Below are 24,562 nucleotides of genomic sequence, written 5' to 3'. Positions count from 1 at the left end.
AAGATCCATGATGATTATGAACTGGAATAATGCTAAACTAACTAAGTTAGGTTTTTTGGTGCAAACTAAACTTTAAAGCCCTCTTTTTTAAAAACTAATGTTTATGTCATTTCATATAGGACCTAACAGCATATCTGTTGTTTAAAATTAAGACATTAGAAATTTACATTTTTGACCCAGATGATCTAAAGGACTTACTTATATAGGGTTTTGGGCTAATAGCCTAAACTTTTCATATTAGCTTATCACTTAGGTATGTCAAAGCACTCAATTCATATGCAAAACTGTGTTATGATTCTTTGAGTATGGACATAATATTTTCTTAACTATAATGTTCTCATTATTTTCTCCATTTCCACATTAACTTTGACTGTGGTCTTTTTCTTTTATACCATAGCATATTTATTCATTTATTTAATCTAACCATCTAATTATTAAATATTTATTGAACTTGTTTTATATTAGGTACTGGACTGGATACTGGAGATGACTTAGGATAATCTAGTGGTAGCAAGAAATATGTTATATATAAACATAATATTTTGCCATAGCAGGATAAGTGATGGTAGAAGTTTATATGAAGTACATTGGAAAGTAAAGCCTCTACCTAGCAGATACTAAAGGAAATGCACTTTGCCCAGACAGGCAGTTTGGGGAAGGTCATTCTGGTTAGAGTGACTAGCATGGAAAAGGCTTGAAGAAATAAAATAGGCATTTTTATGGAACTATAAATACCCTGAAGGGCTAAGACATAGGATATAATAAATAGTAGAGTACTAGATGAAGAGAAAAAGGTAGACATGGTTGGGTAAGGAAGAGCCTTCCATGTCATGCTAAAGAAGGAATTTGGATTCTGACTTGTGGGTAATTTGGAATAATTGAGAGATTTTTGGTAGAGATGTAACCAGAGGCTTGTTTTAGAAACGTAAGTCTCTGTGTCTACCCCTTTCTTCAGTTATGAAAAACAGATTAGTGTACAGAGAAACCAGAGGTACTGTAGACCAGTATAGAAGGCTATTGCCTTCTAATCTAAGAGGAAGAAATGGACTTGGGGAGATATTAGGAGGTAATCTAAAGAGGACTTGGTTATGTAATGGCTGTTGAATGCAAGGAAGAAGAAGGATGCAAGAATATTTCTCAGGGTTCTGCTTGGAAAATTCATTAGAAGTTGATTTTATTCACTGAGGTAGGGAATATAGAGGGAAATAGGTTGAGACCACGAGAGGGAGATGGTATGTTTGGTCATGTATATATTGGATCTAATGGGAGCTTGTTCTTAATTTTTTGGCTTTTGAAGTCCTGTTTCTCCCTGTGTAAATAAGAGTGGATAGGTGTTACTTGGTTTGGTATCTCTTTTCCATTCAAGTAGCTTTTAGTGAGCTTACTTTTGGATTACATGTTATGTAGTTCCAGTTAATTTATATGTTATGACAAGCTATAGATTTATCTTTCTTGCAGTAATAAAAATTGTCAGGGGAAATATATTACAGTGGAAGGATAGAGACCAATGAAATTAATAATACAAAATTAATAAGAAAAATGGAAGTTGTGAATGGATAGGAATGCCTGTGCACCTTTAAGGCAAAGATGTTATCTCATATTTATAATTTCATTGCGTAGAAGTATCTGGCAAGAATAAATATAGTTAAGTTCATTTTCTCTAATTCTTAATGGATCGTACTTATATTAAGTCATTTATTTTTCATCTGTTCTAGTTGATCCTGATTTTCTAAAATCATTTTTATTAATCCACGAGTCTTGTAAAGCATATGGTGCTACACCAAGCCGATATATGACCTTTTTACGTGTGTATTCTGCCATTAGTAGCAGCAAGAGAAAGGAATTATTAAAAAGACAAAGTCATTTGCAGGTACAATATTGGTAATCTTAAATTATTTTATCTATACATAGGGGACAAGGATTATATAAATCACAATGCCATGTTGCCATATTTAATATAAATAAATATTGTACTGTATTAAATGTCTTGGAAAACTGTCTCACTTACCTGTCTTTACTAGCCACTAGATTATAGTAATGGTTTTGTAATTTTTTTTTTTGTTTGAATAATTATTTCTTCACTGCATGGTATTTATGTGTTTTTGATAGTTTATGGTGCTGTCTTTAAATGTCTTTTTCATATGAATGTGTTTTAGAAATCAGAAATGCCTATTATTAACACGTAATATCCAATATTATGCTTTATAATAAACTTTAAATTATATTTATAATTATATTTTATAAATATATTCTTAAAATTATATTTTATAAACATATTCTTATCCATGTCACTTGACTTGGTACGTTCTGAACAGTTTTCTTTTTGTATTTCTCTAACTGCAGAGCTTAAACTTAAGTATGGTATTAGAATGTCAGCTTCAGATTCTGTCAGAGAGAATTTCCTCTGCCAAGTCCTTGCTTCTCTTTGTGAGGGTCGTAAACTAGGAACATTAATTGGCAGAGTTATCTTTATTCTTCTTTCTAATGATTCACTTTCATTTATATTAAGCCACTAACTCTACATGCTTTGGAGGGGTAATTTCCTGATTTAGTTCTCTATGGTGTTTCAGGTAAATCACTTAAACTCACTGAGTTGCAGCTTAATTGGGTGAATGTGTTGAGTACATTAGATAAAATTCAAATGTAAAGAACCAGCATGATGCCTGTCCTCTGTGCTGGGTGCTCAGTAAATACTATTTACATTCCTTTTTTTTGCCATTACTATCTTTCCAAATCTTCTGATTTGTTATATGACAAAAACCCAATCATATTAAAGAAGAGAGGGAATACTTTTCATGTTTATTCCTTGGATTATCCATGGGCCGTGGAATGGGGTGTTATAATGGCCAGGCATGTTATAATAGCCAGGGTCAAACAACCACCCAAAGAATAGCTGAAGCATTTTGAGTGATTGCTTACCAGACCCATTTGTAAGGCAGTCTCTTTTTTTTTTTTTTTAAACATCTTTATTGGGGTATAATTGCTTTACAATGGTGTGTTAGTTTCTGCTTTACAACAAAGTGAATCAGCTATACATATACATATGTTCCCATATGTCTTCCCTCTTGCGTCTCCCTCCCTCCCACTCTCCCCATCCCACCCTTCCAGGCTGTCACAAAGCACCGAGCTAATATCCCTGTGCCTTGCGGCTGCTTCCCCCCAGCTATCTATCTTACTACATTTGTTAGTGTGTATATGTCCATGACTCTCTCTCGCCCTGTCAAAACTCACCCTTCCCCCTCCCCATATCCTTAAGTACGTTCTCCAGTAGGTCTGCGTCTTTATTCCTATCTTACCCCTAGGTTCTTCATGACATTTTTTTCCCTTAAATTCCATATATATGTGTTAGCATACGGTATTTGTCTTTTTCTTTCTGACTTACTTCACTCTGTATGACAGATTCTAGGTCTATCCATCTCATTACAAATAGCTCAATTTCATTTCTTTTTAAGGCTGAGTAATATTCCATTGTGTATATGTGCCACATCTTCTTTATCCATTCATCCGATGATGGGCGCTTAGGTTGTTTCCATGTCCTGGCTATTGTAAATAGAGCTGCAATGAACATTTTGGTACATGACTCTCTTTGAATTTTGGTTTTCTCAGGGTATATGCCAAGTAGTGGGATTGCTGGGTCATATGGTAATTCTATTTGTAGTTTTTTAAGGAACCTCCATACTGTTCTCCACAGTGGCTGAACCAATTCACATTCCCACCAGCAGTGCAAGAGTGTCCCCTTTTCTCCACACCCTCTCCAGCATTTATTGTTTCTTGATTTTTTGATGATGGCCATTCTGACTGGTGTGAGATGATATCTCATTGTAGTTTTAATTTGCATTTCTCTAATGATTAATGATGTTGAGCATTCTTTCATGTGTTTGTTGGCATTCTGTATATCTTCTTTGGAGAAATGTCTATTTAGGTCTTCGGCCCATTTTTGGATGGGGTTGTTTGTTTTTTTGTTATTGAGCTGCATGAGCTGCTTGTAAATTTTGGAGATTAATCCTTTGTCAGTTGCTTCATTTGCAAATGTTTTCTCCCATTCTGAGGGTTGTCTTTTGGTCTTGGTTATGGTTTCCTTTGCTGTGCAAAAGCTTTGAAGTTTCATTAGGTCCCATTTGTTTATTTTTGTTTTTATTTCCATTACTCTAGGAGGTGGGTCAGAAAGGATCTTGCTGTGATTTATGTCATAGAGTGTTCTTCCTATGTTTTCTTCTAAGAGTTTGATAGTTTCTGGCCTTACATTTAGGTCTTTAATCCATTTTGAGCTTATTTTTGTGTATGGTGTTAGGGAGTGATCTAATCTCATACTTTTACATGTACCTGTCCAGTTTTCCCAGCACCATTTATTGAAGAGGCTGTCCTTTCTCCACTGTACATTCCTGCCTCCTTTATCAAAGATAAGGTGTCCATATGTGCGTGGGTTTATCTCTGGGCTTTCTATCCTGTTCCACTGATCTGTCTTTCTGTTTTTGTGCCAGTACCATACTGTCTTGATTACTGTTGCTTTGTAATATAGTCTGAAGTCAGGGAGCCTTATTCCTCCAGCTCCTTTTTTCGTTCTAAAGATTGCTTTGGCTATTCGGGGTCTTTTGTGTTTCCATACAAATTGCGAAATTTTTTGTTCTAGTTCTGTGAAAAATGCCAGTGGTAGTTTGATAGGGATTGCATTGAATCTGTAGATTGCTTGGGGTAGTAGAGTCATTTTCACAATGTTGATTCTTCCCATCCAAGAACATGGTATATCTCTCCATCTATTTGTATCATCTTTAATTTCTTTCATCAGTGTCTTATAATTTTCTGCATACAGGTCTTTCGTATCCTTAGGTAGGTTTATTCCTAGATATATTGTTCTTTTTGTTGCAATGGTAAATGGGAGTGTTTTCTTGATTTCACTTTCAGATTTTTCATCATTAGTATATAGGAATGCCAGAGATTTCTGTGCATTAATTTTGTATCCTGCTACTTTACCAAATTCATTGATTAGCTCTAGTAGTTTTCTGGTAGCATCTTTAGGATTCTCTATGTATAGTATCATGTCATCTGCAAACAGTGACAGCTTTACTTCTTCTTTTCCGATTTGGATTCCTTTTATTTCCTTTTCTTCTCTGATTGCTGTGGCTAAAACTTCCAAAACTATGTTGAATAAGAGTGGTGAGAGTGGGCAACCTTGTCTTGTTCCTGATCTTAGTGGAAATGCTTTCAGTTTTTCACCATTGAGGATGATGTTTGCTGTGGGCTTGTCATATATGGCTTTTATTATGTTTAGGAAAGTTCCCTCTATGCCTACTTTCTGGAGGGTTTTTATCATAAATGGGTGTTGAATTTTGTCAAAAGCTTTCTCTGCATCTATTGAGATGATCATGTGGTTTTTCTCCTTCAATTTGTTAATATAGTTTATCACATTGATAGATTTGCGTATATTGAAGAATCCTTGCATTCCTGGAATAAACCCCACTTGATCATGGTGTATGATCCTTTTAATGTGCTGTTGGATTCTGTTTGCTAGTATTTTGTTGAGGATTTTTGCATCTATGTTCATCAGTGATATTGGCCTGTAGTTTTCTTTCTTTGTGACATCCTTGTCTGGTTTTGGTATCAAGGTGATGGTGGCTTCGTAGAAGGAATTTGGGAGTGTTCCTCCCTCTGCTATATTTTGGAAGAGTTTGAGAAGGATAGGTGTTAGCTCTTCTCTAAACGTTTGATAGAATTCACCTGTGAAGCCATCTGGTCCTGGGCTTTTGTTTGTTGGAAGGTTTTTAATCACAGTTTCAATTTCAGTGCTTGTGATTGGTCTGTTCATATTTTCTATTTCTTCCTGATTCAGTCTTGGCAGGTTGTGCATTTCTAAGAATTTGTCCATTTCTTCCAGATTGTCCATTTTATTGGCATAGAGTTGCTTGTAGTAATCTCTCATGATTTTTTTTATTTCTGCAGTGTCAGTTGTTACTTCTCCTTTTTCATTTCTAATTCTATTGATTTGAGTCTTCTCCCTTTTTTTCTTGATGAGTCTGGCTAGTGGTTTATCTATTTTGTTTATCTTCTCAAAGAACCAGCTTTTAGTTTTATTGATCTTTGCTATTGTTTCCTTCATTTCTTTTTCATTTATTTCTGATCTGATTTTTATGATTTCTTTCCTTCTGCTAGCTTTGGGGTTTTTTTGTTCTTCTTTCTCTAATTGCTTGAGGTGCAAGGTTAGGTTGTTTATTCGAGATGTTTCCTGCTTCTTAAGGTGGGCTTGTATTGCTATAAACTTCCCCCTTAGAACTGCTTTTGCTGCATCCCATAGGTTTTGGGTCGTTGTGTCTCCATTGTCATTTGTTTCTAGGTATTTTTTTATTTCCTCTTTGATTTCTTCAGTGATCACTTCATTATTAAGTAGTGTATTGTTTAGCCTCCATGTGTTTGTATTTTTTACAGATCTTTTCCTGTAATTGATATCTAGTCTCATGGCGTTGTGGTCGGAAAAGATACTTGATACAATTTCAGTTTTCTTAAATTTACCAAGGCTTGATTTGTGACCCAAGATATGATCTATCCTGGAGAATGTTCCATGAGCACTTGAGAAAAATGTGTATTCTGTTGTTTTTGGATGGAGTGTCCTATAAACATCAATTAAGTCCATCTTGTTTAATGTATCATTTAAAGCTTGTGTTTCCTTATTTATTTTCATTTTGGATGATCTGTCCATGGGTGAAAGTGGGGTGTTAAAGTCCCCTACTATGAATGTGTTACTGTTGATCTCCCCTTTTATGGTTGTTAGTATTTGCCTTATGTATTGAGGTGCTCCTATGTTGGGTGCATAAATATTTACAATTGTTATATCTTCTTCTTGGATCGATCCCTTGATCATTATGTAGTGTCCTTCTTTGTCCCTTTTAATAGTCCTTATTTTAAAGTCTATTTTGTCTGATATGAGAATTGCTACTCCAGCTTTCTTTTGGTTTCCATTTGCATGGAATATCTTTTTCCATCCCCTTACTTTCAGTCTGTATGTGTCTCTAGTTCTGAAGTGGGTCTCTTGTAGACAGCATATATAAGGGTCTTGTTTTTGTATCCATTCAGCCAATCTGTGTCTTTTGGTGGGAGCATTTAGTCCATTTACATTTAAGGTAATTATTGATATGTATGTTCCTATTTCCATTTTATATATTGTTTTGGGTTCGCTACTATAGGTCATTTCCTTCTCTTGTGTTTCGTGTCTAGAGAAGTTCCTTTAGCATTTGTTGTAAAGCTGGTTTGGTGGTGCTGAACTCTCTCAGCTTTTGCTTGTCTGTAAAGGTTTTAATTTCTCCATCAAATGTGAATGAGATCCTTGCTGGGTAGAGTAGTCTTGGTTTCAGGCTATTCTCCTTCATCACTTTCAGTATGTCCTGCCACTCCCTTCTGGCTTGTAGGGTTTCTGCTGAGAGATCAGCTGTTAACCTTATGGGGATTCCCTTGTGTGTTATTTGTTGTTTTTCCCTTGCTGCTTTTAATATGCTTTCTTTGTATTTAATTTTTGACAGTTTGATTAATATGTGTCTTGGCGTGTTTCTCCTTGTATTTATCCTGTATGGGACCCTCTGTGCTTCCTGGACTTGATTAACTATTTCCTTTCCCATATTAGGGAAGTTTTCAACTATAATCTCTTCAAATATTTTCTCAGTCCCTTTCTTTCTTTCTTCTTCTTCTGGAACCCCTATAATTCGAATGTTGGTGCGTTTCATGTTGTCCCAGAGGTCTCTGAGACTGTCCTCAGTTCTTTTCATTCTTTTTTCTTTATTCTGCTCTGCAGTAGTTATTTCCACTACTTTATCTTCCAGGTCACTTATCCGTTCTTCTGCCTCAATTATTCTGCTATTGATCCTATCTAGAGTGATTTTAATTTCATTTATTGCATTGTTCATCATTGCTTGTTTCATCTTTAGTTCTTGTAGGTCCTTGTTAACTGTTTCTTGCATTTTGTCCATTCTACTTCCAAGATTTCGGATCATCCTTACTATCATTATTCTGAATTCTTTTTCAGGTAGATTGCCTATTTCCTCTTCATTTGTTAGGTCTGGTGGGTTTTTATCTTGCTCCTTCATCTGTTGTGTGTTTTTCTGTCTTCTCATTTTGCTTATCTTACTGTGTTTGGGGTCTCCTTTTTGCAGGCTGCAGGTTCGTAGTTCCCGTTGTTTTTGATGTCTGTCTCCAGTGGCTAAGGTTGTTTCAGTGGGTTGTGTAGGCTTCCTGGTGGAGGGGACTAGTGCCTGTGTTGTGCTGGATGAGGCTGGATCTTGTCTCTCTAGTGGGCAGGTTCACGTCTGGTGGTGTGTTTTGGGGTGTCTCTGGCCTTATTATGATTTTAGGCAGCCTCTCTGCTAATGGGTGGGGTTGTGTTCCTGTTTTGCTAGTTGTTTGGCATAGGTTGTCCAGCACTGTGGCTTGCTGGTCGTTGAGTGAAGCTGGGTGCTGGTGTTAAGATGGAGGTCTCTGGGAGATTTCCGCTGTTTAATATTATGTGGAGCTGGGAGGTCTCTTGTTGACCAGTGACCTGAAGTTGGCTCTCCTACCTCAGAGGCAGAGCCCTGACTCCTGGCTGGAGCACCAAGAGCCTTTCATCCACACGGCTCAGAATAAAAGGGAGAAAAAGTAGAGAGAATTAGTAGAAGTATGAGGAAAGAAAGAAGGAAAGGAGGAAAGGAAGGAAGGAAGAAAGAAGCAAAGAAGGAAAGAAAGGAGGGAGGGAGGGAGGGAGGGAGGAAGGAAGGAAGGAAGGAGGGAAAGAAGGAAAAAAAGACAGAAAGAAAGATGATACAGTAAAAATAAAATAAAGTATAATATAGTTATTGAATTAAAAAAATTTAGAAAAAAAAAAAGGGACGGATAGAAACCTTAGGACAAATGTTGGAAGCAAAGCTATACAGAGAAAATCTTACACAGAAGCATACACATACACCTTCACAAAAAGAGGTAAAGGGGGATAAATCATAAATCCTGCTCCCTGAGACACCTCCCTCAATTTTGGGGTGATTCGTTGTCTAAAGGAGGGAGGGAAGGAAGGAAAGAAAGAACGAAGGTAAAGTATAATAAAGTTATTACAATTAAACTTAATTATTAAGAAAAAGAATTTTTAAAAAAAAGTCATGGACGGATAGAGCCCTAGGACAAATGGTGGAAGCTAGAGTATACAGACTAGATGTCACACAGGAGCATACACGTACACCTTCACAAAAGAGGAAAAGGGAAAAAAATCATAGATTTCGCTCCTAAATTCCACCTCTTCAGTTTGGGATCATTCCTTGTCTATTCAGGTATTCCACAGATGCAGGGTATATCAAGTTGATTGTGGAGCTTTAATCCGCTGCTTCTGTGGCTGCTGGGAGAGATTTCCCTTTCTCTTCTTTGTTTTCACAGCTCACAGGAGCTCAGCTTTGGATTTGGCCCTGCCTCTGCGTGTAGGTCGCTGGAGGGCGTCTGTTTTTTCGCTCAGACAGGACGGGGTTAAAGGAGCCGCTGATTCGGGGCCTCCGGCTCACTCAGGCCGGGGGTTGGGGGATGGGGGAAGGAGGGGCACTGCGTGCGGGGCCGGCCTGCGGCGGCAGAGGCAGCGTGACGTTGCGGCAGAGGCCGGCGTGACGTTGCACCAGCCTGAGGCCCGCCGTGCGCTGTCCCGCGGAAGTTGTCCCTGGATCCCGGGAACCTGGCAGTGGCGGGCTGCACAGGCTCCGCGGAAGAGGGGTGTGGAGAGTGACCTGTGCTCGCACACAGGCCCCTTGGTGGCGGCAGCAGCAGCCTTAGCGTCTCCCGCCCGTCTCTGGGGTCCGCGGTTTTAGCCGCGGCTCGCGCCCGTCTCAGGGGCTCGCGCCCTCAGCCGCGGCTCGCGCCCGTCTCTGGGGTTTGCGCTTTCAGCCGCGGCTCGCGCCCGTCTCGGGGGCTCGCGCCCTCAGCCGCGGCTCGCGCCCGTCTCTGGGGTTCGCGCTTTTAGCCGCGGCTCGCGCCCGTCTCTGGAGTTCCTTTAAGCAGCGCTCTTAGACCCCTCTCCTCGCGCACCAGGAGACAAAGAGGGAAGAAAAAGTCTCTTGCCTCTTCGGCCGGTGCAGGCTTTTCCCCGAACTCCCTCCCGGCTAGTCGTGGTGCACTAACCCCTTCAGGCTATGTTCAAGCCGCCAACCCCAGTCCTCTCCCTGAGCTCCGTCCAAAACCAAAACCCTAGCCTCAGCTCGCAGCCCCGCCCGCCCCGGTGGGTGAGCAGCAAGCCTCTCGGGTTGGTGAGTGCTGGTCGGCACCGATCTTCTGTGCAGGAATCTCCCCGCTTTGCCCTCCGCACCCGTCGCTGTGCACTACTCCGCGGTCCCGAAACTCCCCCCTCCGCCTCCCGCAGTCTCCGCCCGCGGAGGGGCTTCCTAGTGTGTGGAAACTTTTCCTCCTTCACAGCTCCCTCCCACTGGTGCAGGTGCCGTCCTTATTCTTTTGTCTCTGTTTTTTTCTTTTGCCCTACCCAGTTACGTGGGGAGTTTCTTGCCTTTTGGGAGGTCTGAGGTCTTCTGCCAGCCTTCAGTAGGAGTTCTGTAGGAGTTGTTCCACGTGTGGATGTATTTCTGGTGTATCCGTGGGGAGGAAGGCGATCTCCGCGTCTTACTCTTCCGCCATCTTCAAGGTCCCAAGGCAGTCTCTTATAAAATAGTTGGGTAGCGGACAGACAAACCAAGTCACGTCCAATATAAAAAGAGTGGCCCCTGAGTCCTTCTGCCCAACCAATGAGACTGAAAAATGGGAAAGGTTTACAGTATATTTTTTCTTTTCTATTTTCCTTCCTGTCTAATGCAGTGAGTAAAAACCCTACTATTTAAGCTATCTAATATCTAATATATGTTGATCTGTTCAGCTTTACTGTGATGCTTTAAAATCTGTCTTTCTCTAAAGCCTCTGTGGAGTCTTTTACTACATCTTAATGAGTACACAGTTGAATAAATTATTATAATCAGCAAGATGAAAATACCTGAGTCCACTTGCAAATGTAGTATATGTACACATTTACATTTATGCTTGATTCTTTCTTATAGACTTTGTTTACTGTATGTATATAAAATTCCTTTTCTTTTAATACTGTCAATCAACATTTTATTAATGTAGGCTGGTGTATCTAAACTAAATGAAGCTAAAGCTCTCGTGGATGAACTGAACAGAAAAGCCGGAGAACAAAGTGTATTACTTAAAACTAAGCAGGATGAAGCAGATTCTGCTCTTCAAGAGATCACAGTATCAATGCAGGTAATGTTTAGAGTAAGCTCAGCGATGCAAACGTTAGAAAGGTCATTTATGCCTGATTGTCAGTCAGTGTGAAAATAACATTTTTACTTATGTGGATTTAAAAAATATTGCTTGTCTGTGCTGAGTAGACTGATAGCGTTGTGTACTTGAACTTTTGTGGAAGAGTGTGTTATTTTCCCATATTGTTTGAAATCAAAACTATATTATCCTCAATTGTTCATACACTAATTTATCTATAATATAAAAATATAAACATTTTAATTGGTATAGATTTGTCTGTAACTGATTTTGTTTACCCTCTGTTAGTTAATATTTCCTTTTATTTTTCTTAATATCTCTTTTAGGCTTCAGGGGTTTTCCCTGTTTTAAATATTCTCAAGATTTACAAAATCTTTATTCATTCTATTTATACTTTCATGATATTTTTAATATTTTGTTTATATCCTCTTTTAACATTGCCTTTCTTTTGTTGAACCCTCTCAAGGGAGATTTCTCTCTGTTCTTTCTTGCTTGGGTATTCTTTTACATTTGCACACCCTCTCAGTATGCTCCTGTCCATTACCTTGCTTTTTAGTACTGATTACATACTGATTACCACCAAATCCATCTTTTTTGTCCTTCAGCCTTATCCTTCCTCTGAACTTCAGACTCAAGTAGCTGATTATCTGTTAGACATGTCTTCTTGAAAGTCTCACAATTCAAAACAGATTAAAAACTGAACTTATAATTTCCTTTTCTGTATTCCTTTCCTCAGTTTATGGTACTACACTATAGCTAATTATTCAAGACAGAATTTATAAATTATGTTAGATGTCTGTTCCCTCAATTCATGACTCTAATGAATCATTAAATTCTGTTAGTTTTACCTCCCTGATTTGTCTTAAATATGTTTCCCCATCTCAATGTGGGTGACTATTAACCTTACTTGAAGTCCAATGCCTCTTTTATTTAAATTAACTTCAGTGTTTATCAGACTAGTGTATATATCTCAGTAAAAGTAAATAGCATAAAAAAGTCTTAAAAATAACAAAGTTGGAGGGCTTATGATATAAAGACTTACTATAAAGCTGCAGTAGTCAATGTAGGGTAATATTGGTGTAATGATAGGCATAGCGACTATCGGAACCCTGTGGCATCCAGAAACAGACTCATGCATACATGGTCAATTAATTGTATACAAAAATACTGTTTAAATGGGGAAAGGGTGATCTTTTTAAAAAGTGGTACTGGAATATTTGGAGATCCATGAAGAGAGGAAAAAAAAACCTCAAGCCTTTACCTTACAACTTATATGAAAAGTAACTCGACATGGATCATAGACCTAAATGTAGAGCATAAAATTATAAAACTTTAGAAGAAGATATGAGAGAAAATCTTTATGATGTTGGGTGAGGCAGAGCTTTCTTAGATATGATACCAAAATAGAAGAAGAAAATAAATGATAAATAGGATCTTATCAAAATTAAAACCTGTGCTCTTTGAAATAAATTCCAAAGAAAATGAAAGGCAAGTCACAGACTGGGAGAAAATATTTACAAACATGTATTTGATAAAAGACTTGTATCCAGCATGTATAGAAGTGATTACAACTCAATACTAATAAAACTAACAATACAATTTAAAAATAGGCAAAAGATTTGAACCTGCCCTTCATGAAAAAAGACTTATAAAGAGGCCAGTAAATATATGAAAAGATAGATGCTCAACATCATTAATCAGCAAGGAAATGTAATCCCCTTATTTTTTAGTATGAGACCTCATTCTAGCCCTTAGCTTTGTAGTGCTTAGCCTGGTAATTACAAATCCAGAGCTTCTTTGACTGAGTTTCTCAGAAGAGTAACCTTTTTTCCAAACTTCTGATAGTTGGGAAGGGGAGTGGTATGACTCCATAAACTGCGTATTTAAAAATGTGTTCTAAATATTCTGTGAAGACTTCACAAGCCCTCAGCTATTTTTTAATTTTCATCAGCCACCTGTAGCATTCTCTCCTAGAGCCTTCTGGCTTGTTTCATTTTTTGCCTGGTTACAGCTGCTGTCCTGAGATCATTCTTTATCATCTTGGTTTACGCCTTCGTTTCTGTGGAGCCTATCCCCAAAAGCTTTGTGAGAAAGGATACATGGGCGATAAATTTTGAGATCTCACATATATGAACATTCTTCTCTGTCCTTGGTTGGTTGGTTGGTTGTGTGCTGGGAATAGTATTCTGGATTTTGAAGGCATTGTCCCATTTTCTCCTAGATTCCATTGTTGTGATTGAAACACTCAAAGCTATTTTAATTCCTGATCTGTTTTGGTGACTTGTTGTTTTTTATTTTCTCACTTGGAATCTATTTTAGATCTTTGTTTCCATTTTTCTGAAAGATGTGGTGATTTGCTTTGGTTTAGGTTTATTTTCATCTACTGTGTCCAGTGTGGGTTCTTTCTACCTGAAAATGTATCTCCTTCAGTTCTGGGAAATCTCCTTAAATTATTCTATTGATAAATCCTTTTCCTTTATTTCTCTGTTCTTGCTTTTTAGAATTCTTATTATTTGGGCTTTGGGCTTACTGGTCTGGTTCTCTAATTTTCTTAATATTTTCTCACTTTTTTTCTTCTCTATGTGCTCTACTTTCTTCAAAACTTCTTCAACTTTATTTTTTAACCCTCCTATTGAGTTTTTCATTTCTGTTAAATTATTTCTCAGGAGATTTAAAAAAATCTCTAGATGTTTCCTTTTGGCAGTAGTGTCCTTATTTGTTATTGTCTCATTGTTGCAGTATCTCCAACTAGCTCTCAGAGGATATTTTATGAAGTTTTATTTTTCCTGAATATTTTTTTTCTTCTGAATATGTTTTATTATTATTTTTCTTACATGATTGCTTTATTCTCAGTTAAAGAATAATTCTTAGTTATTCACAAAAAAAGCTTTCTTTTCATGTTTGGTCATCTTCATTGAAAATCTGAGCGTGGAAGGGAGGTTTGTTTATTGTGAACTTCTCAAGAGGAGAAGATCTGGACTGATTTGAATGGCATAAGCAAAAGATTTCACCTGGCATGTCAAAATAAATTCCTTGGCAGATGGAAAATCTTCAAAGCAATAACATTTGCAGATAATTGATGATTATATACACATTCAGTGTTTACAAGATAAATTTATGGACTGCCTGACCTGGAAGTAATAGATCAGATAATAAATTTAATTTTCATACTGTAAAACTTTAGCATAATTTTTTATCAAGGAATTTTAGAACCCAAGTAATATAAATATTTATCTGAAGCAGCTAGTCATTTTTATTGTTAAGAATATGTATCAAATACTTTTTTTTCCCTTCAGGAAATTGAAGGCATCGTTCCGTATTCTCCTAGCTTCTGTTGCTGCGATTGGAACGCCTTTAAATTTCTTACCTTTAAAGAGTAATTTGAAAAAAGTAAAAGCTTCATAAAGAATAATATCATTGATAACTATATATTTACAAAAGGAAAATATTCAGCACTCCGTGTGCCTATGTACCTTCAAACTAGTGAACATTATTAAGATACATTGAGTACTATGCTATTCTTTTCTCTGGACTGTTCTGGGAAGAGGTATTTCTAAGACTGTAGCTAATTGTATTACTTAGTAGAGACCCAGAAGAATAACTCTGCATCTTGTATTATAAGTTAATAATTTTGCTCAACTATAAATTGGAGACATTTCTGTTTGTTATTTTATACATAAGTATGGTAGGGAGAGACAGCTTAAATACCAAACCATACAACTTTTAAAGCTAGCAACTCTAGGTTTGTGACATAAGGAAAGAACACACTAAATGCTGTAGTCACTCAGAATAGATATAACTTACAATTGGAATAGTTTAATAAAACACGAAGCACGTGAATTGGGCCTGTAAGGGTGATTTTGATATTGTGGAGATGGAGAAAAGAACTTTCCCTGTTGAGGAGCGGTAGCAGAGATACACAGGTAGAAATGCTTGTGGAACATAGAAGATATCAATTGCGCTCACATGTCAGGTACCTGAAGAATCAATATATTGGCAATAGGACACAAGGCGTTAGTATTGTTCTTGTTGTTGGTTTAAACAACAGAAATTTATTCCAGTTCAGGAAGGGAGAGAGAGAGAGAAGAAAACTCTCTGGTCTCTTCTTTTTTTGATTTAATTGAGATATAATTGACTCATAGCACAATATTAGTTTCAGGTGTACAATGATTCTGTATATGTATATAATGTGACATGATTACCACAATAAGTCTAGAGAGGATGCCAAGCATTAGTTTTTAAACTCCTTGAATGATTATAATATGGTTGAGAATCACTGTTGTTACGATTCTTGGAAGGTTTCTTGACAAATTTTTTCCCTTGGTTTTTTTTATAGTATAATAAATAAATAAGTCAGACACAAACATTCATAATGTTCATCCATTTTATATATGTGAGACCCTTGATTTTTGTATTCATGAGCAAAGAGGTCATGTGTTAATATATCATTTAGTGTTCTTTGAATCTTTACTAATTTTTGTTCATATATTTGCCATATTATTGTGTCATGATTTCAATTAATTTTTTTTTTAAAGCCTGCTCTTTTTTTTAAATGCTTGGCTTTTTATTTATTTATTTATTTATTTATTTATTATTTATTTATGGCTGTGTTGGGTTTTCATTTCTGTGCGAGGGCTTTCTCTAGTTGCGGCAAACGGGGGCCACTCTTCATCGCGGTGCGTGGGCCTCTCACTATCGCGGCTTCTCTTGTTGTGGAGTACAGACTCCAGACGTGCAGGCTCAGTAGTTGTGGCTCACGGGCCCTGTTGCTCCGCGGCATGTGGGATCTTCCCAGACCAGGGCTCGAACCTGTGTCCCCTGCGCTAGCAGGCAGGTTCTCAACCACTGCGCCACCAGGGAAGCCCTCAATTAATTTTTGTCTAAAATAAAGTCTAGAAACAAACTTCTAATATACTATAGATTGTCTCTAAGAATTATTAGTATTCTACTATTAGAATTATAGAAGACTTCTATTTTCAGTTTTCTTATTTATGAAATAAGCATAATAATATTTATCTCAGGGTTGTTACAAGTGTTAAATGTGTATTATTATGATCATTTTCTAAATTATGCATTTCAGACATGTTTGATTTTTAAATAGTAAGCATTTATTACTTTGCTATTCAGAAAAAAATAAATAAAGCATACTTCTTAATAGTAAACATACAGTAATTTATATCATCAGTTTCCTAGGCATTTTAGAAACTCTTATGCCAATTAATATTAGAAAAGCATTTAATAGAAAGTGCTATTTTAAAATAACATTTTTGGTATCATGCTTTTAAATGTTGAGTGCATTAAAATTGATTGGAATGCTATTTAAATATTCCTGTAGATGCTAGTGAACAAAAGACAGAACTTGAAAGACTAAAACACAGAATAGCAGAAGAAGTCATTAAAATTGAAGAAAGGAAAAACAAAATTGATGATGAATTAAAAGAAGTACAGGTAAGTTTAAAAAAAAAAGAAACAGTGTAAGAGCCATTTACATTTTGATTACCAACTTTACATAGGAGTTTAAAGCATAAGTCACTTTCTAATAGTATTATCAATGTGCTTTCACTCAATACTATTTATAAAAGAGAAGCAGGAAGGAAAATCTGCTAGGAGGAGTAAAGCAAAATTAACTGATGGTTGTTAAAAATAATCTTTGTTTTGTGTGAACCATGTTGTTTTGACTGTAGAGGAAAAAATATTTTGTAGATAAATTAAGATAAACTCTTAGGCTTTTTTCTTGAGACTTGATTAAATAAGCAAACAAGTCTTAGCATATAAAGAGCCTCTGAAAATGGCAAATTGTCTCAAAACAAATTAGATTTTCCAAATTAGGCTGTTGTAGTTATGGTGAGAAGAAACTCTTACTTTCTCAATTTGAACATTTTGTACTTTTTGTGTGTTTCAGGGCATTTTGATATTTGAAGAGAATGGATATTAGTAACTAGAGTCATTTTTAATAAAATGACAATAAACATTATTTGTAAAGAGTTAGTGATTTTTTCATATATTTTTGAAAGTAAAAAAAGCCTTTTCGTGTTCTAGCCTCTAGTCAATGAAGCTAAACTAGCAGTTGGAAACATTAAGCCAGAATCTCTTTCAGAAATTCGTTCATTGCGTATGCCACCTGATGTAATCAGGGACATTCTTGAAGGAGTTTTAAGAATAATGGGTATCTTTGATACATCTTGGGTGAGCATGAAAAGGTAGTTTTTGAATTTGTGAAAAATGTTATTTCACCAATGAATTATACATTCTTTCGTATTTTTAAATATTTCTTATATTGCTTCTCAAACTGAATTTCATCTAAGTACCTACCTGGTTACACACTTTCCCCTGATATTTCAAGATGGTCTATGTAATCATATATCAAGATCTATATTTTCCTTTCTCTATAAGTGATTGTTAAAGGTGTCAAAGGAAAACAGGAATGCCTTAAAGTCTTAAGAACATCTTAATAAACAAATATTTATTTGGTCCTCACACAGTATAGAGCATTGTGTTTACATGTGATTTACTGATGAAATAAATATAGTCACTATTCTCAAAAGAATCTTGGATTCTTGGCAGAGACAGAGAGACACAGGGAGCAGGCGAGAGCCCATAAATTATATAAGAGTGATGTAAACTGGAAGAGAAAGGCTGATTATTAACTCAATATGCAATTATGCAGCTTTAGGTTTCACAGTATAACAATGGTATTGTGGTTTGTGCTGTTGTTCAATTCCATTTTAGGACTTAGGTTGATAGTAGAGTTCTTTCTCTATCTGAAATGGGAGAGAAGATTTAGATTGAGGAGCACTTTAAAATCTTTCTTATAAAGGAGTCAGGAATATTTTCTTGCATATCCTAGAATGTATTAGTACCAGGGGGTTCACAAAAAGGGATTTGGTAGAGTTCAAGATTATAATTCCTTCATTTATTGCTTCAGTGTATCACAGAACATTAGAAAAACTGTTGTGCATCGTTCTGGAGATCCTCATCTATAAAAAATGACGAATGGTACTTTAGAAGCTTAAGTACTTTAAAAGTACCCTATTTTTTGGTTAACTAATAGATTAAAAGTATTGTATACACCACTTTGTTAAATTGATAATTTTGTTAAAAATAGCAAACTTTATTTAGCCTTATTTGAAGTACTATGCTTTAATTTCAGTTTCCTTGCAAAGAGAGGTGTGAGAGAAGACATAGCAACCTTTGATGCACGAAATATTCCAAAGGAAATAAGAGAGAGTGTTGAAGAACTTCTTTTTAAAAATAAAGGATCTTTTGATCCAAAGGTAATTTTTAACAGTTGTGCCATAAATTCCCTTTCCATACTATATAATATTCTCCTTGTCAAAATATGATGATTTATCATTATTGATTGTTTAGTTTACCTAAAAACTAAAAGTTCATTATAATAAGTTGTAAGTATTATAGCTGGGAAGCATTTACCAGAAGAATTAGGTAAACTATTGTAGAATCTAGAGAGTTGGGGGAAGGTTTATTATCTTAAGTGGTTTTTGAATCTTATGATCTGCTGTCAGTGGTAAGTTCCTAACTAGTCATAACTTCCAACTTGCCTGTATGCTTTTATTTCTTCTAGTATACTTATCATATAATAACAGTTATCTCTCTTGGGATACTTATATATAATTTCAGCGAACAGTTTAAATTCCATGATTCTGGTCTTTTTTATATCCTTTATTCAAAATGTCATGTACTTCTTCTTTGACACCAATAGCAATTGTTTGAAAATTGCTTTTATCTAATAAAGATCTATCTTGTATATTGAAGAGAAAGAATTGGTGCTTGAACATCGTTGTGGACGGCACATGTATTCATTTTAAACGTGGCTAATAATTACTTTTGTCAATAAAATGTCATTATATTAAAGATTGTATGTGGTTCAAAAAGATTTATTCTTAAGAAAAAATAGTGTATGTATTTTTTACTTAATCAAAATAGCAATTCACTTTATTTTTGCTATAAACCAAAAACTTCATTATTCGGGATAAGTTATTAAACAAATGCTTAAAGAAAATACACTAGAATTAACTTTGCCTTTATTTGAAATTAAGTTAGGATGCGGAATAATTTCTGATGTATTTTTCAGAATGCCAAGCGTGCCAGTACCGCAGCTGCTCCTTTAGCTGCCTGGGTTAAAGCCAATGTCCAGTACTCCCATGTCTTGGAACGAATTCAGCCTTTGGAAACTGAACAGGCAGGATTAGAATCGTAAGTGAACATAAAATATAAATAGTTCTAACCTTTATTTTCATCAATCTGATGGCCTAGTTATATTATTAGGATTTATTTCTTGTCTGTATCTAAAAAGGCAGCTGACAACATTGAGTCATTTAAATACAAATTAAGAATGTAGATCAAGATGATGGAGTGGAGGATGTGGAGCTCACCTCACCTCACAAACACATCAAAAATACATCTACATGTGGAACAATTATCATGGGAAACTGACTAGAAACTGGCAGAAGAACTGTACAATTAAAGCTGCAAGGAAGATCTGTACATAATTGGGTAGGACAGAAAAAAAAGGCATTTGGTCAGGAACTGAGCCCCTAGGAAGGATCTGTAAGAAAGAAAAGTTCTATATGGGTGGACCCTTGACTTGAAGAGCGAGGAGGTTGAGCCACACACTGGGCATACCAGTCCTGGGCTCCTGCGTGGAAGAGAAAGTCCCCCTCACCTGCTGGGAAATCTACTGAGACAGACAGAAGGGCTGGAAAAGCCTAGACTCTACTTGTGAGGAGTGCTCGCATGCTGGCTTGCTAACAATCAGGGTCGAGAGAGTTTTGCATTAGTGGGTGCTGCCTTACCACTTCCCAATCCTAATGGGCAAGCAACCCAGGCCCACTCACTGCATCCCTGATGCAAGATTTGCACACAGACTCGGTCTAGCTATGGAGAGACAGACTGGGGAGGCTGGGGTATGATCCGGTGGAGCCATGGAGGCCATCGTCAGTGTGCACATGAGCAGTGCCACAGAAATGCCCAGTGACTAAGCACTGAAGCTCAGGCAGACAGGCCTTGAGAGAGACACAGCCCAAGGGACTGGGGTGTGGTCCAGGTGGGATGGTAGCAGTTGTCATCAGCATGCTCAGGAGTACAGAGCCTTTCATCTCCCAGTGAGAGCACCCTGGCTCTGGCTCCACTCACTCCATACCACAGCTTAGCAGTAGATATGGGGCAGACAGGTCCTGTGAGAACACTGCCACAGAGGCAGCCCAGATCTCTGGTGGCAGTGCAGTCACTTCAATTCCTGCAGCCACAATGCCCCAGCCGTCAGCCCCAGCCTACTTCAGACCATAGCCTTGCACTAGATCTCAGATGAACACAGCAGAGAAAGGGATTCAACCTTGGGTTGCTTCTGAGCAGAAACGTGAATGCCTACACGGGTGATGCATAGGTCCTCTGTGACTGCATGGGCCTTACTTGCTTCAGCAATCACCTCCTTTTGGGCAGGACTTGAACTCATGGACAGTGGAAACTGATTGAGCCTGACCATCAGGGCTTCTACTCCAACAACTGGGGAGCAGACCTCACCCCTGACAGGTCATTGACAGCCATGGAGCAGAGAAAAAGTCCCACCTCACATCTTGTACAGGCTCTAGATGCTACAACACCAGCCATACCACCTATCAAGGGGATAATAGCCCACACACCCTGAAGAATGATGTGGCTGGCGTCCAACTGAAACCAGCCCTCACACCAAAAATATTGGATTCACACAGTCTACACAGTGATGTTCCCACATAAAAACACCCCTTCAAGACCACAGCAGATAACTGTTTCTGCTAAATTCATAGAGACAAAGAAAGTTAAGTAAAATGAAAAGGGAGAGGAACTACTTCCAATTAAAAGAACAAGATAAATCCCCTGTAAGAACAAATAATGAAACAGACCATGCAGCAGTCTACTAGACCCTGAATTCAAAGAGGAGGTAATAAAAATGCTAACTGAATTAAGAAAGATTATCGATAGAAACACAGATCACTGTAACAAGGACCTAGAAACTATAAAGAGGAGCCAATCAAAAATAGACAATTCAATTCCTAAGATAAAACCAATCTAGAAGCAATGAATAGCAGACTAAATGACACAAAAGAATAAATAAGTGATCTGGAGATAGAATAATGGAAATCACCCAATCAGAACAGCAGACAGAAAGACAAATGAAAAAAAAAATGAAATCAACATATCAGATCTATGGGATAATATAAAACATGCTAACCTATGCATAACAGGGGTTTCAGAAGGAGATGAGAGAAGGGGGTTGAAAATGTATTTGAAGAAAATATGGCTGAAGACTTCTCAAACCTAAAGGAGTAAACAGATACCCAAGTACAGTAAGCACAGAGAGTCCCAAACAAGATGAACCCAAACAGACCCACACTAAATCATATATTAATTAAAATGGCAAAAGTTAAAGAGAGGATTCTAAAGGCAGCAAGAGAAAAACAAAGATTTAGTTACAGGGGAAACCACCAAAAGGCTATCAGCTTATTTCTCTGCAGAAACTCTACAGGCTAGTAGGGATGGCATGATATATTCAAAGTGCTGAAGGGCAAAGCCTGCAACCTAGGATGCTGTTCCTAGCAAGATTATCATTTGGAATAGAAGGAGAGCTAAAGAATTTTTCAGAGAAGCAAAAACTAAAAGAATCCAGCAATACTAAACCTACCCTAAAAGAAATATTGAAGGGTCTTCTCTAAATAGAAAAGAAGCAAGAATCTGTAGGAAAGGGAAAATCAGAATAGGAAAGGCAAATATATAAAAGGATTCAAGATCACTTTTAAAAACCAATACATAGATTAAAAAATAATAATATAATTGTGAAAGTAATTTTAACTACAATTAACAGTAAAAGGATAAGCATGACAATATAAAATAGGATATCAAAATCACAAAATGTAGGGGAGGGGAGTATAAAAATGTAGATTTTTAAAAAATACGAACTTGAATGACTATCAATTTAAAGCAAATAAATATAATTATGGGTCAACATACTTGAACTCCATGGTAACCTCAAATCAGAAACGTACAATAGATTCACCAAAACCAAAAAGAAAGAACTCAAGCATACTACAAAAGAAAAACATCAACCCCCTCCCCTTGCCAAAGGAAAAAAAAAACTGCACAGTGAAGAACTACAAAAGCAACTGGAAAGCAAGGATTAAAATGGCAGTAAATACATACTTATCAATAATTACGTTAAATGTCACTGGACTAAATGCTCTGATCAAAAGACAGAGTGGCAGATTGGAGGAAAAAACCAAGAAACTACAATTTGCTGCCTTCAGAAGACTAACATCAGGATGAAAGATACACATATACTGAAAGGCGATGGAGAAAGAGAATTCACGCAAATGGAAACAACAAGAAAGTGGGGGTAACAATACTCCTATCAGACAAAATAGACTTTAAAACAAAAGCCATAAAGAAAGAAAAAGGGCATTATATAATGATAAAGTGATCAATATAAGAAGAGGATATTACACTTGTACTGTAGGAGCACCTAAGTATATAAAACAAATGCTAGAAGACATAAAGGGAGAAATTGACAATGATACAATAATAGTAGGAGTCTTTAACACCCCACTGACATCAATGGACAGATCATCCAGACAGAAAATCAATACGGCAAGAACGTTCCTAAATGATACAATAGAGCAGTTGGACTTAATTGATGTCTACAGGGCACTACATCCAAAACAAAAACAGAATACATGTTCCTTTCAAGCTCACATAGAAGATTATCTAGGATAGATAACATACTAGATCACAGAACAAGCCGCAACAAATTTAAGAGGATAGATATTATTTCAAGCATCTTTTCTGACCACAGTGGTATGGAACTAGAAATAAACTACAGAAAGCAAAATAGGAAAAGAACAAACACATGGAGACAAAACAACAAGCTACTAAAAAGACAGTGGCTCAACAATGAAATCAAAGAATAAATCAGAAAATACCTTGAGACAAATGACAATGAAAACACAACCTTACAAAATCTGTGGGATGCAGCAAAACAGTTTTAAGAGGGAAATTTATAGTGACATACAGGCCTTCCTCAAGTAACAAGAAAAATCTCAAACAACCTAACCTACCACCAAAATGAATAAGAAAGAAGGATAAACAAAATCCAAAGTTAACAGAAGGAACAAAATAATAAAGTTCAAGGGGAAATAAATAAAATAAGAGATAAAAAATAATAGAAAAGATCAATAAAACCAAGAGCTGGTAGTTTGAAAAGGTAAATCAACAAACCTCCAGAGAGACTCACCAAGAACAAAAGAGAAATGACTCCAATAAATAAAATAATAAATGAAAGAGGAGAAATAACAACTGATACCAGAGAAATACAAAAAATTATACGAATACCATGAACAGTTTTATACTAACAAATTAGACAACCTAGAAGAAATGAACAAGTTTCTAGGAACATACAGCCTGCCAAAATTGAGTCGAGAAGAAATGGATAACTTGAACAGACTGATCACTAGAAGTGCAGTAGAATATGTAATAATAATAATAAAAAAACCTCCTTGCAAACAAAAGCCCTGGAGTGGATGGCTTCACTGGGAAATTCTACCAAACATACAAGGAAGAACTCATACCAGTCCTTCTAAAACTATTCCAAAAAATTGAAGAGGAGGGAACACTTCCAAATTCAATCTATGAGCCCACCGTTATCCTGATGCCAAAACCAGACAAAGACACTACAAAAAAAGAAATTTACAGGCCAATATCTTTGATGAATTTAGACGTAAAAGTCTTCAGCAAAATATTAGCAAATTGAATCCAACAATACATGAAAAGGATCATACACCATGATAAAGCTGGGTTCATTCCAGGATCACAAGGATGGTTCAAAATATGTGAATCAGTCAGTGTGATACACCACATTAACAAAAGCAAAGACAGAAACCACATCATCATCTCAATAGCTGCAGAAAAAGCATTTGACAAAGTTCAATATCCATTCATGATAAAAACTCTCACCCAAATGGGTATATAGGGAACATATCTGAACATAATAAAAGCCATTTATGACAGACCCATAGCCAACATAATACTCAATGGTGAAAAGCTGAAAGGCTTCCCGGTAAATGCAAGAACAAGACAAGGATATCCACTCTCACCAGTTCTATTCAGCATTGTAGTGGAAGACCTAACTACAGCAGTCAGACAAGAAAAAGAAGTAAAAGGTTTACGAATTGGAAGGAAAGATTGAAAACTGTCACTACTTCAGATGACATGATACTCTATAAAGAGAACCCCAAAGTCTCCACACAAAATCTATTAGAAC

General features: G+C 36.7%; 1 protein-coding gene across 1 annotated transcript in view; it reads left to right on the top strand.

Moving 5' to 3' along the window:
- Nucleotides 1–24,562, top strand: part of DYNC2H1 (dynein cytoplasmic 2 heavy chain 1) — a 376,258-nt gene that overhangs the window by 114,411 nt on the left and 237,285 nt on the right. The window contains 6 exon segments of the mRNA XM_032639512.1: nucleotides 1,716–1,870; nucleotides 11,101–11,238; nucleotides 16,591–16,704; nucleotides 17,296–17,456; nucleotides 18,407–18,530; nucleotides 19,349–19,470. Of these exon segments, the coding sequence (XP_032495403.1) occupies nucleotides 1,716–1,870; nucleotides 11,101–11,238; nucleotides 16,591–16,704; nucleotides 17,296–17,456; nucleotides 18,407–18,530; nucleotides 19,349–19,470 (814 nt within the window).

This window comes from Phocoena sinus, chromosome 8 (assembly GCF_008692025.1).
Source record: "Phocoena sinus isolate mPhoSin1 chromosome 8, mPhoSin1.pri, whole genome shotgun sequence".
NCBI classification, from domain to species: Eukaryota; Metazoa; Chordata; class Mammalia; order Artiodactyla; family Phocoenidae; genus Phocoena; species Phocoena sinus.
The sequence above is the reverse complement of the archived record's forward strand: the minus strand, read 5'-3'. Positions and strand labels throughout refer to the sequence as shown.